The sequence below is a fragment of the Heloderma suspectum genome, chromosome 2, assembly GCF_057233095.1.
Source record: "Heloderma suspectum isolate Gila_16-S chromosome 2, 16-S_ref, whole genome shotgun sequence".
In the NCBI taxonomy this organism is placed as follows: domain Eukaryota; kingdom Metazoa; phylum Chordata; class Lepidosauria; order Squamata; family Helodermatidae; genus Heloderma; species Heloderma suspectum.
The window spans coordinates 301,021,611-301,038,604 of record NC_139459.1 but is presented as its reverse complement, the minus strand read 5'-3'; the positions used below and the strand labels follow the sequence as shown (position 1 = coordinate 301,038,604).

General features: G+C 45.3%; 1 protein-coding gene across 1 annotated transcript in view; it reads right to left on the bottom strand.

Annotated features, from left to right (window-relative positions):
- The window catches only part of FLNB (filamin B), a 156,405-nt gene that overhangs the window by 91,990 nt on the left and 47,421 nt on the right, over nt 1–16,994 (bottom strand). The window contains exon 2 of the mRNA XM_084840073.1: nt 11,460–12,065. Coding sequence (XP_084696199.1) covers nt 11,460–11,925 — 466 coding nt within the window. The 5' untranslated portion in view covers nt 11,926–12,065. The remainder of the gene's footprint in view (nt 1–11,459; nt 12,066–16,994) is intronic.

Here is a 16,994-nt window from a genome sequence, read left to right as displayed (position 1 = left end):
TGTTTGGTTTTAATTTTTGTGAACCGCCCAGAGAGCTTCGGCTATTGGGCGGTATAGAAATGAAATGAATGAATAAATAAATAAATAAATAAATAAGAGACAAAAGAAAAACTGCCAAAATTACTCTCAACAGTAAGTTAGAAGTTGCAGCATGTGCTCTGATCAGGCAACCTAAAAGAGAACAGTACTTACATGTACAATACTAAATAGGAATCAGAAAAGCCAATTTGCATGCAAAATATGAATGAATCTTTGAGCTATCAATGCCACTTTATTTTGAGTATCTTACGTTTCCATGTCTTGTTTAAAGGACTAATATCTAAGCAGCAATAGTTCCACTACCATAAAAAAAAACCTTGAAGTAATGGCAAAGATTCTTATGCTGCTAGTTTTTATTTATTAACTACAGCAAAACCATTTTAGTTTTACCTAAAGCCTTTTGTTCTCTTGACACACACACAGGAGTCTAAACAAAGCCATCAGCTGACAAGTCTGAAGCAAAGCTGAGAGAGCTATGTAGTGTATTGGACAGGAGATCTGTTGTTGTTTTTTTCTTGGCTGAAGGAAAACTATGATTTCTGAACAACTCAGTCAACCCTTCAGCTAAAGAGAGAACTTCTAAACTAACTGCATTTTCTTGTGTGAGTTCTTCCACTGATCAAACACCTCCCAGCTAACATTTGCTATGCTCTAAATCAGACTTCTCCAACCTGGTGCCCTCCAGTGGTTTTGGGCTTCAACTCCCATCAGCCCCAGCCAGAACACTCAAACGTCAGGAATGCCAGGAGTTGCAGGCCAAAACACCCGGAGAGCTTCAGGTTGGGGAATGCTGCTCTAAATGCTTCTCTTTGCCAAGTAATGGTACTCAAGGCTTGATGAGTCATCTACTCATTTTTTTGCAGATTGGAATAATGGACTCAAGTATATCTTAACCCCCCTTTACCTATTGCCTTTTTTAATACTGCCCATGGTGACCATGTCAAAGCCAATGCACTAGACCCAAAGTCACATTGTGGGCTGAGTGATGGAAGCCTTCCCAAATTGCAAGGTACTACTTCTGTGTAGGATAGGTTTCACTTTCATTAGGAAAGCTACAGTATGGATCATCTGGCCATGAGAATCCATGATGTTCTATTCTTGTTGTTCAAAACAAGGTTTTGCCTACTTGAACTAGTACATCTCCTTTTGGGGAAGCCAGCTTGTATTATTCATTCATGCAAGTTCCGCTATAGCCAAAGCTTCCAGGACGATGTACATAAATATACTGCACGATCAATACAATCCAGTTAAATACAATAAAAAAACCTGAATCTGGCTGGCCACCATGCACTTGAGCACCTTGTCCAAGAAGGGGACATTAGCCACCAGCCTCAAGATCCCCTAGGATCAACGATGCTTTTTCAGGCATGGTTGTACTACTGTTTTGTTTAAGGAGGCTGGGACCTCACTCACTCTTAAACAGAAGTTTTCAGCTTCCAAGAACCAGGTGGTCATCCCCTCTCCTGGGTGCAGTTAGCCATGGGAGGCAAAGGATGAGCAAACAAGTAGCTGGCCTAACCTGAAACTGAAAGTCATCTAATAATATCCCATGAGATAGTGCCCTGGATACCTCCACAGATTGAACTGCACAAATCTAAGTCATGGTGGATGTAAGTGACTATCATCAAAATATCTAGCAAACAAGTCACATCATGCTACTGAGATTTCTATCAGATATCCCATGGAGTTAGAAGCCAAGAGGCCCCAAAGCACTTGGAAGAGTTCCAATGGGCAATATTAAGATGCAATGGCAGAAGACAAAGACTCATTCTTTGTCTCCATCACCACCACAGAGTAGCTCCTATGTTCAACTATGACAGTGAGCTCCTATGTTCAATCTGATTCGAGAAGAGTGTTCCTCTGCCTGTGTTTCAGTTGTCTCCCAGCTTACTTCATTGCCTTCAGCTCAGGTGTAAAGATGTGAAGGCCCAGAAAAAAACCGGAAAAATTAGGAAAAAAACAGCCCCCCCCCCCCCACCGAGGACTGTTTTTTTTTCCCTGAAAAATTGGAAAAACTGAACAGCTTTGCATTATGAAATATTTTCTTTTAGAATTTAAGATACAGTATTTATATATCATTACCCAGCCTTTACTCCCTTCAAAATGATTTTTAAAAACTATGTCATAAGAACACTTTTATAGAAAGACTAGAAAAGTAAAATGTCTGGAAATAATGAAGCCATGGGGAAAGTGTTCTTTTAATCCTCTCTGTAAGATTCCCAGCAGTTAGTTCTTTCATTCCTTACTGAAATTACTGATCTAAAGTTGATTTTAATGACAGACATTTATGCTCAGTTTCCCATTATGTGAGTAGAGTCATCATTGTGCATTCTTGACAGCTTCGGTTTTGTTCTACAGAGTCCTGTGTTTCTGATGCTCTAGCAATCATTTAATATATTCTAATCTATTCAGACAATTATTACAAATTTACTAACTCAGTTTACTTTAAAAAGTTTTAAAATGTAATGATAATTTTATGAACAAACTAAGTTACAGATAAAATAACTTTAGCAACAGAAAGGCTGCTTTATGTCCCTAAAGCAGACCGCCCCAACCTGGTGCCTTCTGGATGTCTTGGACTACAGTGTCCAGCATTCCTGACCATTGGCCATGCTGCCTGAGGCTGATGGGAGCTGAAGTGCAAAGTATCTGGAGGGCACCAGATTGTGGAAGGCTGTCTTAATGCAACAAAGTGACTTCAAATCTGTAAAGAGCGCTTAAAAAAAAGTATTTCTTATTTTTCCATTTTTCTCAAAATTTCCATTCCCCCCCCCCAACAGAATTTTTTCCCCCCATGGCCTCAAAATTTCCAGAAATTTTACATCTCTGCTCAGATGTATACCAAGGAGCCAACCTTATCATGTTCATAAGCAATCATGTCAATTGACCAAATCATCTCCATATTCCACCCACATGGCTTCAACAGGATCACCCACCATACTAGCCGGGAAAAAGCCCGGAACGCCCTGGGATCCATCAGAATTCATTAGTCTCCAAGGCTGGACTATCCTAATAGGTCTCCCACCCTTGCAGAGGAGTAGCTACTGCAAGCCTAAATCCCAAAAGGGAATGATCTCACATCAAGGGAATAGATATGAATTCCCACACTTTCAGACTATCATGTTCTTGTCCAGCAGAGAAAACAGCTGCCACTCAGAATAGACATTACTGGGATAGGTGGATTTATAATCCAACTCAGTATAAGGTATCTATCCAATCCCAAACACTCCAAGGTTTATGTTTAATCTTCTCACACTAACGTAGATTTTTCAAAATTAGTGGGTGGTGACTGAAGTTAGCCTCCGTGACTTAAGGTGACAGCTTATGGTTATGTTGCTCAAAGTAAATTTTATGTATTTTTTCTAGGCCAGGGAAGGTTGGCATAAGCAGGTAGGCAGTGGTGAGAAGAAAGTGAGGCAGGAGGTGTTTCATCTCTCTGCTGCTTGCCTGCAGAAGCTATGTTACCACAATAAGGAGGAAGCCACCCTGGGGGGTCGGGGGGAGAACCCTAACCTATCTATGCTACAATTACACAAGTTATTCCCACATTGTATGAACTAGAACTACAGCACCTTCCAGCACTGCATCATGAAACAGCCAAATCCGTGCTATATAGTAGTAGCTACTTTAGCCGTTACCTAGGTGTTTCAGTACACACAGACAAACTCCCCCGCCCCCCATATATATATATATATATATATGTGTGTGTGTGTGTGTGTGTGTGTATATGTGTGTGTGTGTGTGTGTGTATATATATATAAATAAATAAAAAAACACAGGGTGTGGACATTATCTGGCAGCAATGAAACCACCTTTTCTACTTAAAAGCTACTACCTCTGTTCACCTAGGCAACTGCATATGAAGAAACCCATAAATCAAAAGTTTCAGTTGAAGTACTCCACCCTAAAATGCAAGTACAGGTTGCTTCCTTGAACTGCAACATGAAGACTGGAAGTTGCTTCAATAGCATTACTAATTGCAACTCAATTAACACACCCAAACACACACCCTAGTGAGCCACTGATAATAGTTCAACTGTTAAGTGATTGAACTAAACACCTAGTGTGTACTGGGTTTGGCATAGTCCAAACAGTGTCATCAGCAGAATGTTGCTTATCAGTGTTCCTGTCAAACTGAGTCAACCCTTACTTAGCCAGCATGGGTGTGACAGCGTGCTTTTTCTCTTTAAAAAAATCTGCCATTTGACACCAACAGGTGGTGCTAAAGATCTGGAGTATCTCTACACCACTCTAAAATCCGGCATTTAAAATGGGGCTTTCTAATTCCATTTTAATTGCAGGATCACAACGGACTCCCTTTACACACGCTTCCTTCCGCCCTCACCTTTTATCTCTCCTTATCTGAGTCTTCCATATGTTTCATTATACAGCCACTAGATGGAGCTGTGGTCTAGCTCCTCTTATTGCAGCTTTTCCTTTTTCATGAGAGAACTCAAGCGCTGTACTTTGATAGCTCATTATCACCAAAAAATGGAATAAAGGTCATTTAGTGCAGGAGATGCCCTAGAGGTTGACAACGTCATCTAAAGGACCCACAAACTTCCATGAGTAACCAATCTCAATAGCAGGATAAAAGCTCCGTGTGAAGAAGCCCCTGGTCAATCCAGAAATGATCATCACACTCCACTCATGCACATTTATCTGGACAGCATGCTGTAGAGGATATTAGCAGACTTTAGAATTATATATTGACATGGGACAAAACAAATGGTTTTGCATAGTGCTCACAGATTTTTATTCCATGTTTCCTTTGAAGCCCATCATTAAAGCAAAGTCCAACTTAATTCCCACCAGACTATTGCATCGAGTACAGTAGTTTTTAATTACTTGCCATGATTGAAGGCAATGTGATTGCTTGCATGAGTGAGGAATCCTGAATGTTAGTGCAGCCACTAAACTAGCAACTAGCATTTTATTGCTCATGAAAAAAACCTGCTAGGTTTACTGTAGGAAAACGTTCCCATATAAAAATCTGGCAATGTCCGCTATACAAGGCACACCATAAACTGTACTTCAGGAGTGGCACTCTCAAGCATGCAGCAATCACAATTTCTAAGTTTGGATGAATTCCCACTTTTGAAGCATCCACTGGGCTTCTATCTGTGAATCAATTCTGAGCCTAAGCAGAAACCTACATTGTAACTTGCTTAGGGCAAGTGAATCAAAACAATTCAGTAAAATACTAGTTATTAAATGTGATAGTTAGTCATTAGCTGTATGTAACTGCCAAAACACACAGGTGCTTAAATATGTATCTTCCAACAAAAAAAAGGGTGGTGGTTAATATGTCTCTTGATAACTGAAGCATCTTTTAGGCTACTTTCAAGGCTACCCACTACTAACGTTTCTATATGAGAAGTCTAAATACTGGCTGACACCACTAGTACAGTTAATGAAATCTGCATCTAGATAAGAGTTACCAGGATCAGTCATGAAGGACTGATCACACAGCGAATGCATGTTCTTGCTTCCTGTGATATATTGATACTTGAAATGCCCAATTATAAACCAATGCTCTGTTGAAAAGGGATATACAAGGCAATGCAACTTTTCCACTAGTTTCAGGGACCTAGACACTTCAAGCAAGATTAGGCCTTATGTGGTGAAAGCCCAACTCCAAAACTAGTAAGACCACTCAGTTTTCTCTGTATGTTAACCATAGCTAAAGTTGATGGGAAGTTTCAGTCTTATGGCACCCTCATGGATTCTGACGTTTCTCTTCTCGACTTAGCCTGCAATCCTATACTGGCTGAACTGGGCGTAAGCCCCATTGAATGGGACTTGTTTAAGTAGACATGTATAAGTTTGTACTGTTAAGAACTGTCAAGCTACGGTACAGCGTGCCTCCCAAGATGATAAAGGAACTTGTGCTCCAGGGTGAGGGACAGAGTACATGAGAAAGGAAGGAGGATAGCCCTGCGGGCCCAAAACCTTTCCTTTGTGCCTCAGGGAAGGCCCCATGGGAAGTTGAAGAGGTTGTCAAGAAAAGCTTGATCCTCTGTCCACACCCCTGTACCAAGATTGTGAAAAATAATACTGTGATTAAACAAGTTATATCTATACCATCTTGTGGTCTAAAAATAAGCTTACATCTCTCTAGGGTGACCTATCCCATGCCACAAGTCACCAATTTAAAACAGCTTGAAAAATGGAATTTGGCATATTTCTCCCTTACTTTAAGACTACCTTAGGCTGATATTTCTAAAACTTTTCTTGATTCAACAAGTGGCAGTCTTTAGAAGTCTGCTAGAATCCAACACATTCTTACTATATAGCTTGTGCCCTACGGGTCTAGGAAACACACCCCTTGGTTTTCCTAGACATTAATTGTATAACCAGACTATAAGAGTAAGCAACCATCTCCCATGCACAATATAAAAGCAGCGGGGTCTTGTTTAGTGAAAGACAGAGATCCAGTCCGCATGTAATGGTGGCAAATCATGGGTTAATGGTGGTGACACGTGCCACACACGTGTCACTGCTATTTTGCATATGAAACCTCTGATCCAAGGTGGCTCCATGACATCTGAGTTCGGACACTATGGGATAAACATGGGTTAAACAACCCATAGTCAACCTGTGGTTTGTTCTTAGATTAACTGTGGGTTGTATAACCCATTGTATCTGGGTTTGGACATCACACTTGGAAGTTACATATGTTAAATGGTGGTGGCATGTGCCATTGCAAATTGTGAATTAACCCATGCTTTGCTGTGAATTAACCCATGCTTTGCTGCCATTATGTGCAAACAGCCCTATTCACTCACCCCAACAATTCTGCCAAGTTTCTTCTAGTTATACTAGCAGCAAGCACCCAGCATGAGTAAGTACAAGAGTACACAATTCCTATTGTTACTTTAGTTGGCACTTTGCACAATTTATTCTACTGTTAATATTTAAACTGAAAAGTAGAGTGAAGTAATTCCTGGAAAAGCAAGTTTGTAGCAGCTGTCAGGGGTATTTTCCCACAAGGAGGCTGATTCAAAGCTCAGCAAGGTTTCTCTGCTTCAAAACATATGGATTACATACAGAGAACCAACATTCCTTCTCTTATACTTTTCCTTGAAGCCTTAAGCCTATTTACACAGACACAACGTCTCTGGAGTTATGCTTCAGGTCTCTAATTCAAGGTCACGTTTTGCTCATAACGGCATAGTTTTATACTCCAGAGACACAACTGCAGAGAGAACCGAGTCACTTCCCTAGTTAAAATTCAGACAGACTTCCACCAAACAGGGTAACAATTGTTAGAAATTGTTATGTTTTAGCTCCCACAGGCAGGTATTAGTTTTATTTTCCTTTACTTGTTAACACACCACTTGTATGCTACTACTTGGCTGCTGATTTTGAGAGCATAGCAAGATTTGGCTATGAGAATGATTTGCTATTAACATCTTAAAAGTTAAAGAGCTGCCTTTGCTTGCAGACTATTATACCTCTGTCCCCACACTTCCTTTGGGAAGCTCAGAGTAGCACAGAGTGCTCCCAAAGTTTATCCAAGCACCAAGCAGAATGAGACTTGCTTAGCTTTAATAGTGCAACAATATCATGTTTTCTTAAACCATTTTCTGGTGCACCATTCACTTTTTTAAAAAGAGATCTGTTCATACATCTGACAGCACTGAACTTCCAATAAAGATTGGTGACAGTTGTTTGGCAGCTGAGTACGCTCATTTGCAAAAGTGCAAAAATCCAGCCAATAAGTCTTTTGCTATGTCTTTTCATCTTGCAAGAGAAGGTGTTAGATTTGTCAATATACTGATTATACATATGAATCTACAGTTCTTAATACAGAAATAAAGAGGCACAAGTTCCTCCTTGCACACTGCAGCCACTATCAACAGTAGTTCAAGAACAGGTTAGATTCGTCTCCTCTGGGGATACTTTGCCACAGGTTATTTTATTTAAAAAGTTTATAAGCTGCATTTTAGAGAAAACCTTCCCAAGGCAGCATACAAAAATTAAAACCACTACACAATAAAGCAGTGATGGTACAAAACAATACTCAACTTTGACGGAGGTATGGGATTGGCTGGGTAATATTATCTTCCTATTTTGATCCTATAAGAACTCTGCCAGTAGTCATGGATATTTTCCAGCTTCATCGCAGAACTTTCAGCTAACAAGCAGCTATGATCGACAGGAACTGCCTGTATACTCGGGGCAAGTATTTTCACTGATGCGGGGAGAAAGGCTGAATTTTAAAATTCACTGAGCAAAACAACTCTTTAGTTTTGCTGCAACAGACTACGTAGATGGTCTTGGACTGCAGCCCTACACACACTTGCTTGAGAGTTAATCCCAATGACCTGCCTTGGACTTGTCTCACAGGAAACAGAGGTTCAGGTGGCCGTTCAAAGAAGAAGTGTGCATTTTTGTGCAATTTCAGTGTTGTGATTGGTAACCAACAAACCCACTTCTCCGCTAAGCCTCTGATAAGATGGTACAGAGACTTAGCTCCTGAAAAGCTATTAAGTACCATATGGTGAAGGAGAGCCAGTGTGGTGATAAGAATGTTGGACTGGGACTCGGGCGATCCAGGTCCTAGTCCCCACTTGGCCATGAAGCTCACTAGGTGACTTTGGGCCAGTCACTGACTCTCAGCCTAACCTACCTCACAGGGCTGTCATACGGATAATATGGACAGGAGGACTCTGTGAGCTGCCTTGGATTCCTTGTGAGAGGAAAAAAGGCAGGATGTAAATGTAATAATGAAATAATTTCAAAGCTCAAGTAGAGTAATTGTATGTATTAATGTTAGGATTGTACCAATGAAGCACTTGCATGACAACAAGAGCTATAAGCAACAATACAAATTATGCTTCCTCACTGATGACGAGATGTAGCCTCAAGATATTAATCAGAAGTCTAGCCATACAATACTATCAGAACTCCTCTCGGTGCTTTTTGGCATAATTTATTAACTACTAATTCTTGCAAAATGCTGTTTTCGCAACAGATACTAGAAACATAGCCACTCAGAGCAACAGTGCTTTTATACTCAATTTACAGATAGCACTTTTATAGTCATAAAAACTATAAACTAGACTATATCCATTTTATAATTGACCTGTATTCAAGAAGCTCATATTAGTCACACTAACTTACAACACTGTGGCATCCTCTGAAACAGTGTTTTTGAAGTGTCTAGTCCTTCACAGCCAGATTCACACTAGACTTTTTAAAGCTTAGGATCTTCCTTCCCTAGCCCTACCACCCAATTCATAACCTAAGCAAAATGCAACCTCAAATAGCTTCCATGGATTAGAGTCCACTTCCATCAGGTGCATGAAGGGTTATTCGTAGTTGGCAGGTAAACAGAGTTCGTGTGTATTTTTTATGTTACACACACCCCAACTGAGGACAAAATTTCATGCATCTGATGAAGTGGACTCTTGCTTTTGAAAGCTTATGCCCCAATAAATGTTAGTATTCCTTGTATCACAAGGTATCATAGTATTTCTGGTATCTCAAAAAGGGGACAGTTACTTTTGAGTCTAGTTACTTACATATGTCTAGACTGACAACTTATAGAATTATGTCAGATATGGATACCTACACTACCCATGAGTTGCCTAGCACTGAGGTTGGCAGAAGCTACATCTACTGGTAGACGTCTGGGTGGTTTGCAGTAGATTGTTAGACATTCTGGGGTCAAAAACCCTTGCCAATAACTAAAAGGCTTCTCCACAGAAACCATTAGGTTGCAGAAGAATTCTCAGGGGAAAACCAGGAGGGTGTGAGAGAAAGGAAAGACCTGAGTTTAGTTCTCGTACTGATCACAAATTGCTGGGCTGAACTGAGCATGTGCTCAGGAGCCCAGTATTCCTTAGTTCTTAGCACATGCCTGTCTGCATGATTATTTTGCACCTGACTCCAGTTGGTGGCCTTTTTGTCAACAAAGTAAATCCCACAAGCCTGAAGTCTGCCCACCCCTGGCCCAGCGTTTGAAGTTTGTCCCATGACACCAGTAAGCTAGCTGCTGCAAACCCAGTAGCAAAGGAGTCCTCTGAATACAGAGTAGCACAACAGTGCATTGACAGTGAAAAGATAAAATAGTCTCTGCTGAATTAGTCGAGGAAGTAATCAAACCCCAACAGTCAAAACACAAGATCACGGTATCAGAAGACCGAGGTCTTCAGAATGCCTGTTGAGAGTATTAAACAAAAAGCTACTAATGTTCCTTGCACCTGTTTGGACCCATTGTGTAAGTTGTGCACACCCACTTAAATGATTTGTTTTGGCTAATTCTTGTGTTCTTTAGAGCAGTAGACGAGAAGTGGGCAGGCCGTTTTTCCTGATAGATGTCCAGCAGGGTTCTGCCCTCAAAGGACAACCCAGCACCGCTACCCACATTGCTCTTCTTTTTTTTAAACTGATACAAAGATCAGCCTGATGCATACTTCTCCCTGGAAAGCAGACCGACAGTGACAAGGCTTGTCTCTGAATTGGAGTGGCTGGCCTTTGAACAGTGCAAAGCCTTCATAACTCATAAGCCTCAAGCACAGAAATCAAAGTCCTGCGGCCAAAAGGAAGTGGCTCTACCTGCTGGGAGGGAGGGACCTCAGGAAATCCTGTCTGAGCAGGGCCAGCCATTTCTGCAGCTCCCCAGCATTAGGTTTGGGCCCTCCTGCCAGGGTTCGAGGGGGGCCAGAGGTTTCTAGGTTATGAAGACCCCATTAACCGGGGGGGGGGGCAAGATGAGTATGCAAATATCCCGAGCGTCCTTCCCTCTTGAGGGAGGAGATACCTACAAGGCTCGACCCGCCTGAGCTACTACTGAAAGACAGTGGGGACGCTAGACAGTTTAGTGCCCTCCTTTGTCGAGCAGTGGTGCAAGAGCAGGACTGCTTCGAAGCGGGTAGAACCAACGCCGCCAGGTATCCGCCCCGAGCGTGTCAGGCTGGGCTCTTCGCCCAAAGCCTCACCCAACCACTCCACACTTGCTCCTGGGGGTCTCTTCAGCAGCACCCCCAAAAGACGCTCAGCAGCGTGAGGAGGTCGGAGGAACCGCGCCCACCTCCTCGCCCACACAGACGAGCCCCGCCAACTCGAGCAGACAGGCGACCCCCCGCGGGGCACCGTGCGGCATTTCTGGAACCATAAGCCGGGGGAGGGGGGGAGAAAGTAACCCCAGAACATCCTGCTCACTTAAGAGCGGCTGCAAATGTTAGTCGGGGGAGGGAGGCAAAAGCTTCTCCCCTGGCCCGCAAGCAAAAGAGGCGCCCCGAGGGTTGCGGGTGTCTGAGGTATATCCAAGCCCTTGGTCTGTCCTGGCAAGGGGGGGGGGGGTAGCGTCAAGCGGTTTATCTCCCGCGGCTAGACAGCCCCGCGCAGCGCAGCGGCGAGGCTTCCCTCCCCGGCAGCCCCGTCGGGCGCGGCGCGCGCGCCAAGCTCACCGATGGAGACCAGCTTGATGTTCTCCTTCTCCAGGAACTCGAGCGCCACCGAGACGTTCTCCAGCTGCATCTGTCGGAAGGTGGGTCGCTGGTGGTACTTGCGGTACATGCGCTTCTGGCTGAGCACCTCCAGCAGGGCGATGAGCCGCAGCCCGTCGCTCAGGTCGAACTGCAGGTTGCCGATGCGCTTGTTCACGCAGCGGAGGTGCTCGTTGCACCAGCGGGTGAAGGTGTTCTGCTGGATCCGCTTCCAGGGCGCATCCTCCGCCAGGTCCTTCTCGGTCACCGGCATGGCTGCGCAGTCCGCCTCGAGGTCGGTACGGCCCTGGGGGTGAGGGGGGGGCTGCTGCTGCTGCTCTTGCCGCCACCGAGGCTGCAAGCTGTGACCGTGACTCTGCTCGCTGCTGTTACCGCCGCCTCCGCTCCAGTCACTGCGAGCCGCCTGGCCCCGCGCCTGCGTGCTCATGCTGAGGCCGCCCCGCCTCCTCCGGGCGGTAATGAGCGGGCAGACCGACCGACCAACCAACCAACCAGCCCGCCCGCCTAAGCTGGCTGGCTTCCTCCCGCCCGCTGCTGGGCCGCAGCCAAGCACAAGCGGTATTAAATCTGCAGGGGAAAAGAGAACAGCGCCGTTAGCTTAGCAACTCCAACCCGGCTCCAGGCAGCTCTCCCAGCCCAACCTCGCCCTCGGAATACACACGTGCGCGCCCTCCACCTCGCTAGCGCGCGCCTCTTCGTAGCGAGCTTAAATACCCCCCGCCGACCAAGGGATTGGACACTGGCCAGAGAAGGGGCGGAGCTCACAGCCCGGGGGGGCAGAGGAGAGGAGAGCGCTGCCCCCACTCCTATTGGAGGCGCCAGGCACGAGTTATGACCCCCATCCCTTATCTTTTATCTGATCGGGAGGATGACCCAGCTATATACCCAAGCCGACCCGGTTGTAATTGTTTTACCCAGTGACGGCTGGTGCTCATTAGGGCTGGTGGGGCGGTTACTCAATATTCTGCTGAGATTGTCGGAGGAGGGCGGGAGAGAATCGCTCGTGGCAATCGGCAACCGCATGCGTTGCGTCGGAGCACGTGGACCCGGTTGTGGGGGTATTTCTCTGCCACAAGTGGGTGGGGGAGAGGCAGAGGGTCGCTGCCCCATTTGCCCTAAACGTAGAGCCGCCTCTGGTTTCACTGTTTATGTCCTCCGCCCCAACCGCGCTCTTTTTCCTTTGGGGATGGCCAGATCCAAAGGAGGCGGGGCACTTGTATAGAAGATCCGACAAAGGGACCTGTGGCACCTTGAAGACTAACAAATGTTTTATGGCAGAAGCTTTGGTGGATGAAAGTTTATGCCATGCTATATTTGCTAGTGCTTAAAGTGCTGCAACCACTCGTTCGTTGTTTTTGCCATAACAGGCGGAGGCGGCTACCCCTCTGTGTAGAAGAGAGGCTTTCACACAGGAAGGAAAAAAACACCTGCTGAAATCACAGATGTTAGCTGCACAAGATGTGCAGGAACCCTTGTTCTTGTATCTTGTAGTTCCGTTTCTCGTCTACTCTTGTTGTTTTTTGAGCTAAACAACAAGGAAAAGAAGCTAGTGGTGGTGCCATCCACCTAAGGTCAGGCTCAGGCCAGTGGTCAGTATTGCCGGGCACCTGCCAAGGTCAACTCTCAAGGAAGGGGGGGCTGCTGCTGGGTCCCTATGCCCCCCTTCTGTTTCTGCCTATCTATTTGCCCTCTCCAAGCCTCAAGCAGTGACAAGAGAAAGGAGGAAACAGCCTCCCTTTCCCTTGACCTCTCCTTCTCTGCAGTGATGCAGATTTAGCCCAGAGGGAGAGCAAATGGACAGCTGTGAAAGTGGCAGGGAGAGGGCTTACTGAGAATAACTTGCTCAAGGGCCCTCCAAAATTTACAGTGGGACTCAAATGTGGGCTAGGATTGCCCTTTTTTTCCTGACAGAGACTCTGTACCTTTAAGACCTCTATGACTAGGAGGAATTCTGTGGGTGAAGATTTCCTCCTTGCTTTATTGCCATAGAGGGGAAAGCAGAACCTTTCTTTTTTGCCTGGAATGAAGCTGTCAAAGGCACTGGAGTCCTGCCAGGAGAAAAGGTGGCTGAATCCTATACTTCCTTAATCGCGACGAACATCCACTATACATGGTAGGATTTATTCTGAAGAAACATGCATAGGATCAGCCTGCAAGAATCATTCCAAGAGTCATTTCAATCAAGATGTTCTAAATCTAACTATGATCAACGCATAGAGGAGAGGGTGTGATTGTGCCTGCTAGCCTCTCTCCCCTCCTCTGCAACAGGGGCGGGGCACATATTTTGGGTGGGTGGGGTCAAAAAGAAGACAGTGTCAGAACCAGATGTACCTCCCTCAGGAAGGCATGCCAAACACCGCACCACCACAGAGAAGGCCCCCTCCTTTGTACCTGCATAGTGTACTTCTCCTAAAGTGTGGACATGGAGAAGGGCCTCCTCTAATGATCTTATTGCACAGGGAGGTTGGTGATCACTGCAGTCGTGATCCGCAACGTAAGCTTAGGCTTGCTATATACCATAGAGGACAGAGATCTTCTTGTGATAGAGGAAATAACTTCAGTGAGTAGACCCCCTCCCATCATGTTACAATAATAGGAATGAATTCACTCACCAAAATTATTTTGATGCAGCTAAAAAGGGCTCATGAACCCTTCTGTGTGTGGAACCTGGCAGCCCCACATAAACTCCTTAGACATGAGTTAAATTACCACAGGCAAACTAGTGCTATAGCATAAGTACAGTATAAAGCAAAAATTCTGGATGGATAGCAAGGTTGTTGAACCCCCTTCCAGCCCAAATGCTGGATTCCATTTCGGAGAAGCTCTTGTGGGCTGCATTCCAGGCATGGGTGGAGCCAAAGGCAACAGGAGTGGAGTAAAAAATGCCAGCATATTTTTGCTGAAAGGTCTTGGTGCCAATAACTAAGCCTTAGGAAAGGTGTTTTGACTTCTCAGAATGGGAAAAACTGCATAAAAGCTGGTAAACCACAAAGACATCAGTGATGGGGAAAGAGAGTGTGGACAGGGGAAAGGGGCATGGCCTTCTGGGGTACCCAATTTGGCCCCTAGGCAGAAGGTTCTGTACTCCGGATATATGGGGTGTGGTTTACATGCCAACAAATCCCACTTCTAATGAGGAATACTGCTGACCAGCAAGAAACCCATTTATCAGAGTGAGACTGAAAAGTCCTCTTCTGGGCTATCGCCCCAGGAGGTGCTGGCAGGGGACTGAACCATATTCCAGGCCCTCCTTAAATGTTCAGCTTTCATTGAAAAAATTAAGGGTCTGCCCGATCCTTTTACTTGTGGAGATGTTAAGTGTATATGTTGCAGGCACTTTTCTACCCAATTGCTCACTAAGAAGTTTATACATACTTAGGTTACCTGCATTTTTGTTCTGGCTGTTCTTCCGTTATTTCCTGCCCCTCACCACAAACATTCTGGCTAAGAGCCCGACCCTTTCTGAGAAAGACTGCAGGGTGTTCTATGTTTGGATTTATTGGTATGGGCGAATAGGCTCTGACATCCTGAGCTCAAGTTCCTGTTCTGCCACATGGCTTCCTATGTAATGTTGGATTAGTCATTCAAGCGCTTGCTATACTTTGTGCATGGTCGTTTGCTCAACCACAACACAGAAATGAAGAGCCATTTGCCATGGATCTGGCTGGCACAGACCCAGGATAACAGATGTACACAATATTCCTGTTTGACTAAGTGGCCTGTGCTACATGCAGCCAGTTCTCTCTCCATTGCCTGTTACTTTTGGTCCCCTGAGTGAGAAGTGAGGCATGGTGGGGAAGAACTCCAGCAGCCTCCATCTGTGGTGTTTTTTTGGTGTGCTCCCGGAAACCCCTCCCTGAAGTTTAAAGGGAATATGTCATACTTGGATAATTCCTTTTCCTGTCATCATGCTAGTTAGGAAGAGTCATTACATTTCCTAGCCAACCATTGAAACGCCCAAAGAGCAATGCCTGTGAGGTGCCCCTGGGGTTGATGCCAAGTCCAAGGTGTTTATGGAGATGGACCGGTGGGGGAACTAAGTAACAGCAGCTACACTATGTCTCAGGTTGCCGGGGGAAGCTAACCAAGGCACAGCTGTGGATATTTGCACCACAGGTGCCGTTTTTCAAAGGACATCTAGGTAGCTAAGGAAATTAGGGCTGGCTATAGTGGGTTGTAGTTGTAGTTGCCAAACTCTGTCCTCCTATGTCATTGCAAATAAATGTCAACAAGCATCCTGGGCACATAGTACTGGAGTAGCCAAACACATGCTTTTAAAAAAGAAAACAAGCACAGTAGGCAGTAGCTTTGAAGAAGTGTCCCGTTACAATGGTGCTTATCAGAAAGGCAGTGAGCCAGGCCTGTGGGTTTCATCCCTCGGGGAATAAGTTTAATTTCCACTGCCTGGAGTTTCCACGCTGATGTTCAATTTTTGCCCACATAAGCTCCCTTCAGAAATCAGGCCAGTGCAGTCCCACACGCTGCCATCTGTCTCCCCCATGCCACAATATTTCTGGAGGACATCACTATGCAAACTGTCCATCACAAACCCAGAACCAGCCTAGTGAACAACATATGCATAGAGAGGAAAGTCTGCGTATGTCCACTGATATCACACTTGAAAGGAAAAGCCAGAAATCACAGCAAGGATAGACATGGTTGGGCTCCTGCCAAGGGCCCACACCCCAGTTGGGGCCCACTGAGAAGAGTTCACCTGGACTTGAGTGGGAAGGCCCAGCAGCAGATCTCCAGTGTGTCCTTGCTTGCTGGCTCTCTGCCTGCCAAGCCAGCAGGTAGCAGTGAGGATAAGGAAGAGGAGGAGGAGTGACAGGAGCTGGTGCAATTACGATGAGAAAGTAGACGCACTGAGGGCTGAGCCCATTAAGGGAGGGAGCCCATTGAGGGTGTCTTGCCCATGGGCCATCAAATACTTGGAGGTGGCACTGGTCACAGCTCAGAAGGACAGTTCTTTTTCATCCTTACTGGCTGAAATACAACAACAGAATGATAACCAAATACGCCAATTTAACAATGGCCAATAGCAGAGGGAGGGAAGTCCATTTGCTGTCCTGCTCCTGGCACAGGATCATCAAGGAGGCAAGAACTATGCTGCATTTGTGAGGTGCTGACACAAGACCAGCAGCCTGTGCCACTATTGCACTTAAACTGCAAATGAATATTACAAATAAACAGATAGGCGGAGGAGCACTGAACCATCATTCAAATTGGACTGGACTCTTGGATAAACTTTCCCAACAAACTTGAACCCAATCAAGGAGGCCAAAACAGATTGCTCCACAGAAGAATGGTGACCAGTTACCACATTTCTAGAGGTATAGCCATTGAAATGGGCTGGGGGTGGGGGTGGGGGTGGGGGGGACCAAATAAATCTGAAATCAGAAGTGGAGACAGTGGGAATGCAGCAAGACGGGGCCTTCTTGACTGTAACACCTTGTCAAGACCCGGTCAGAGGCAAATGGTGTGGTCTGAGGCAGG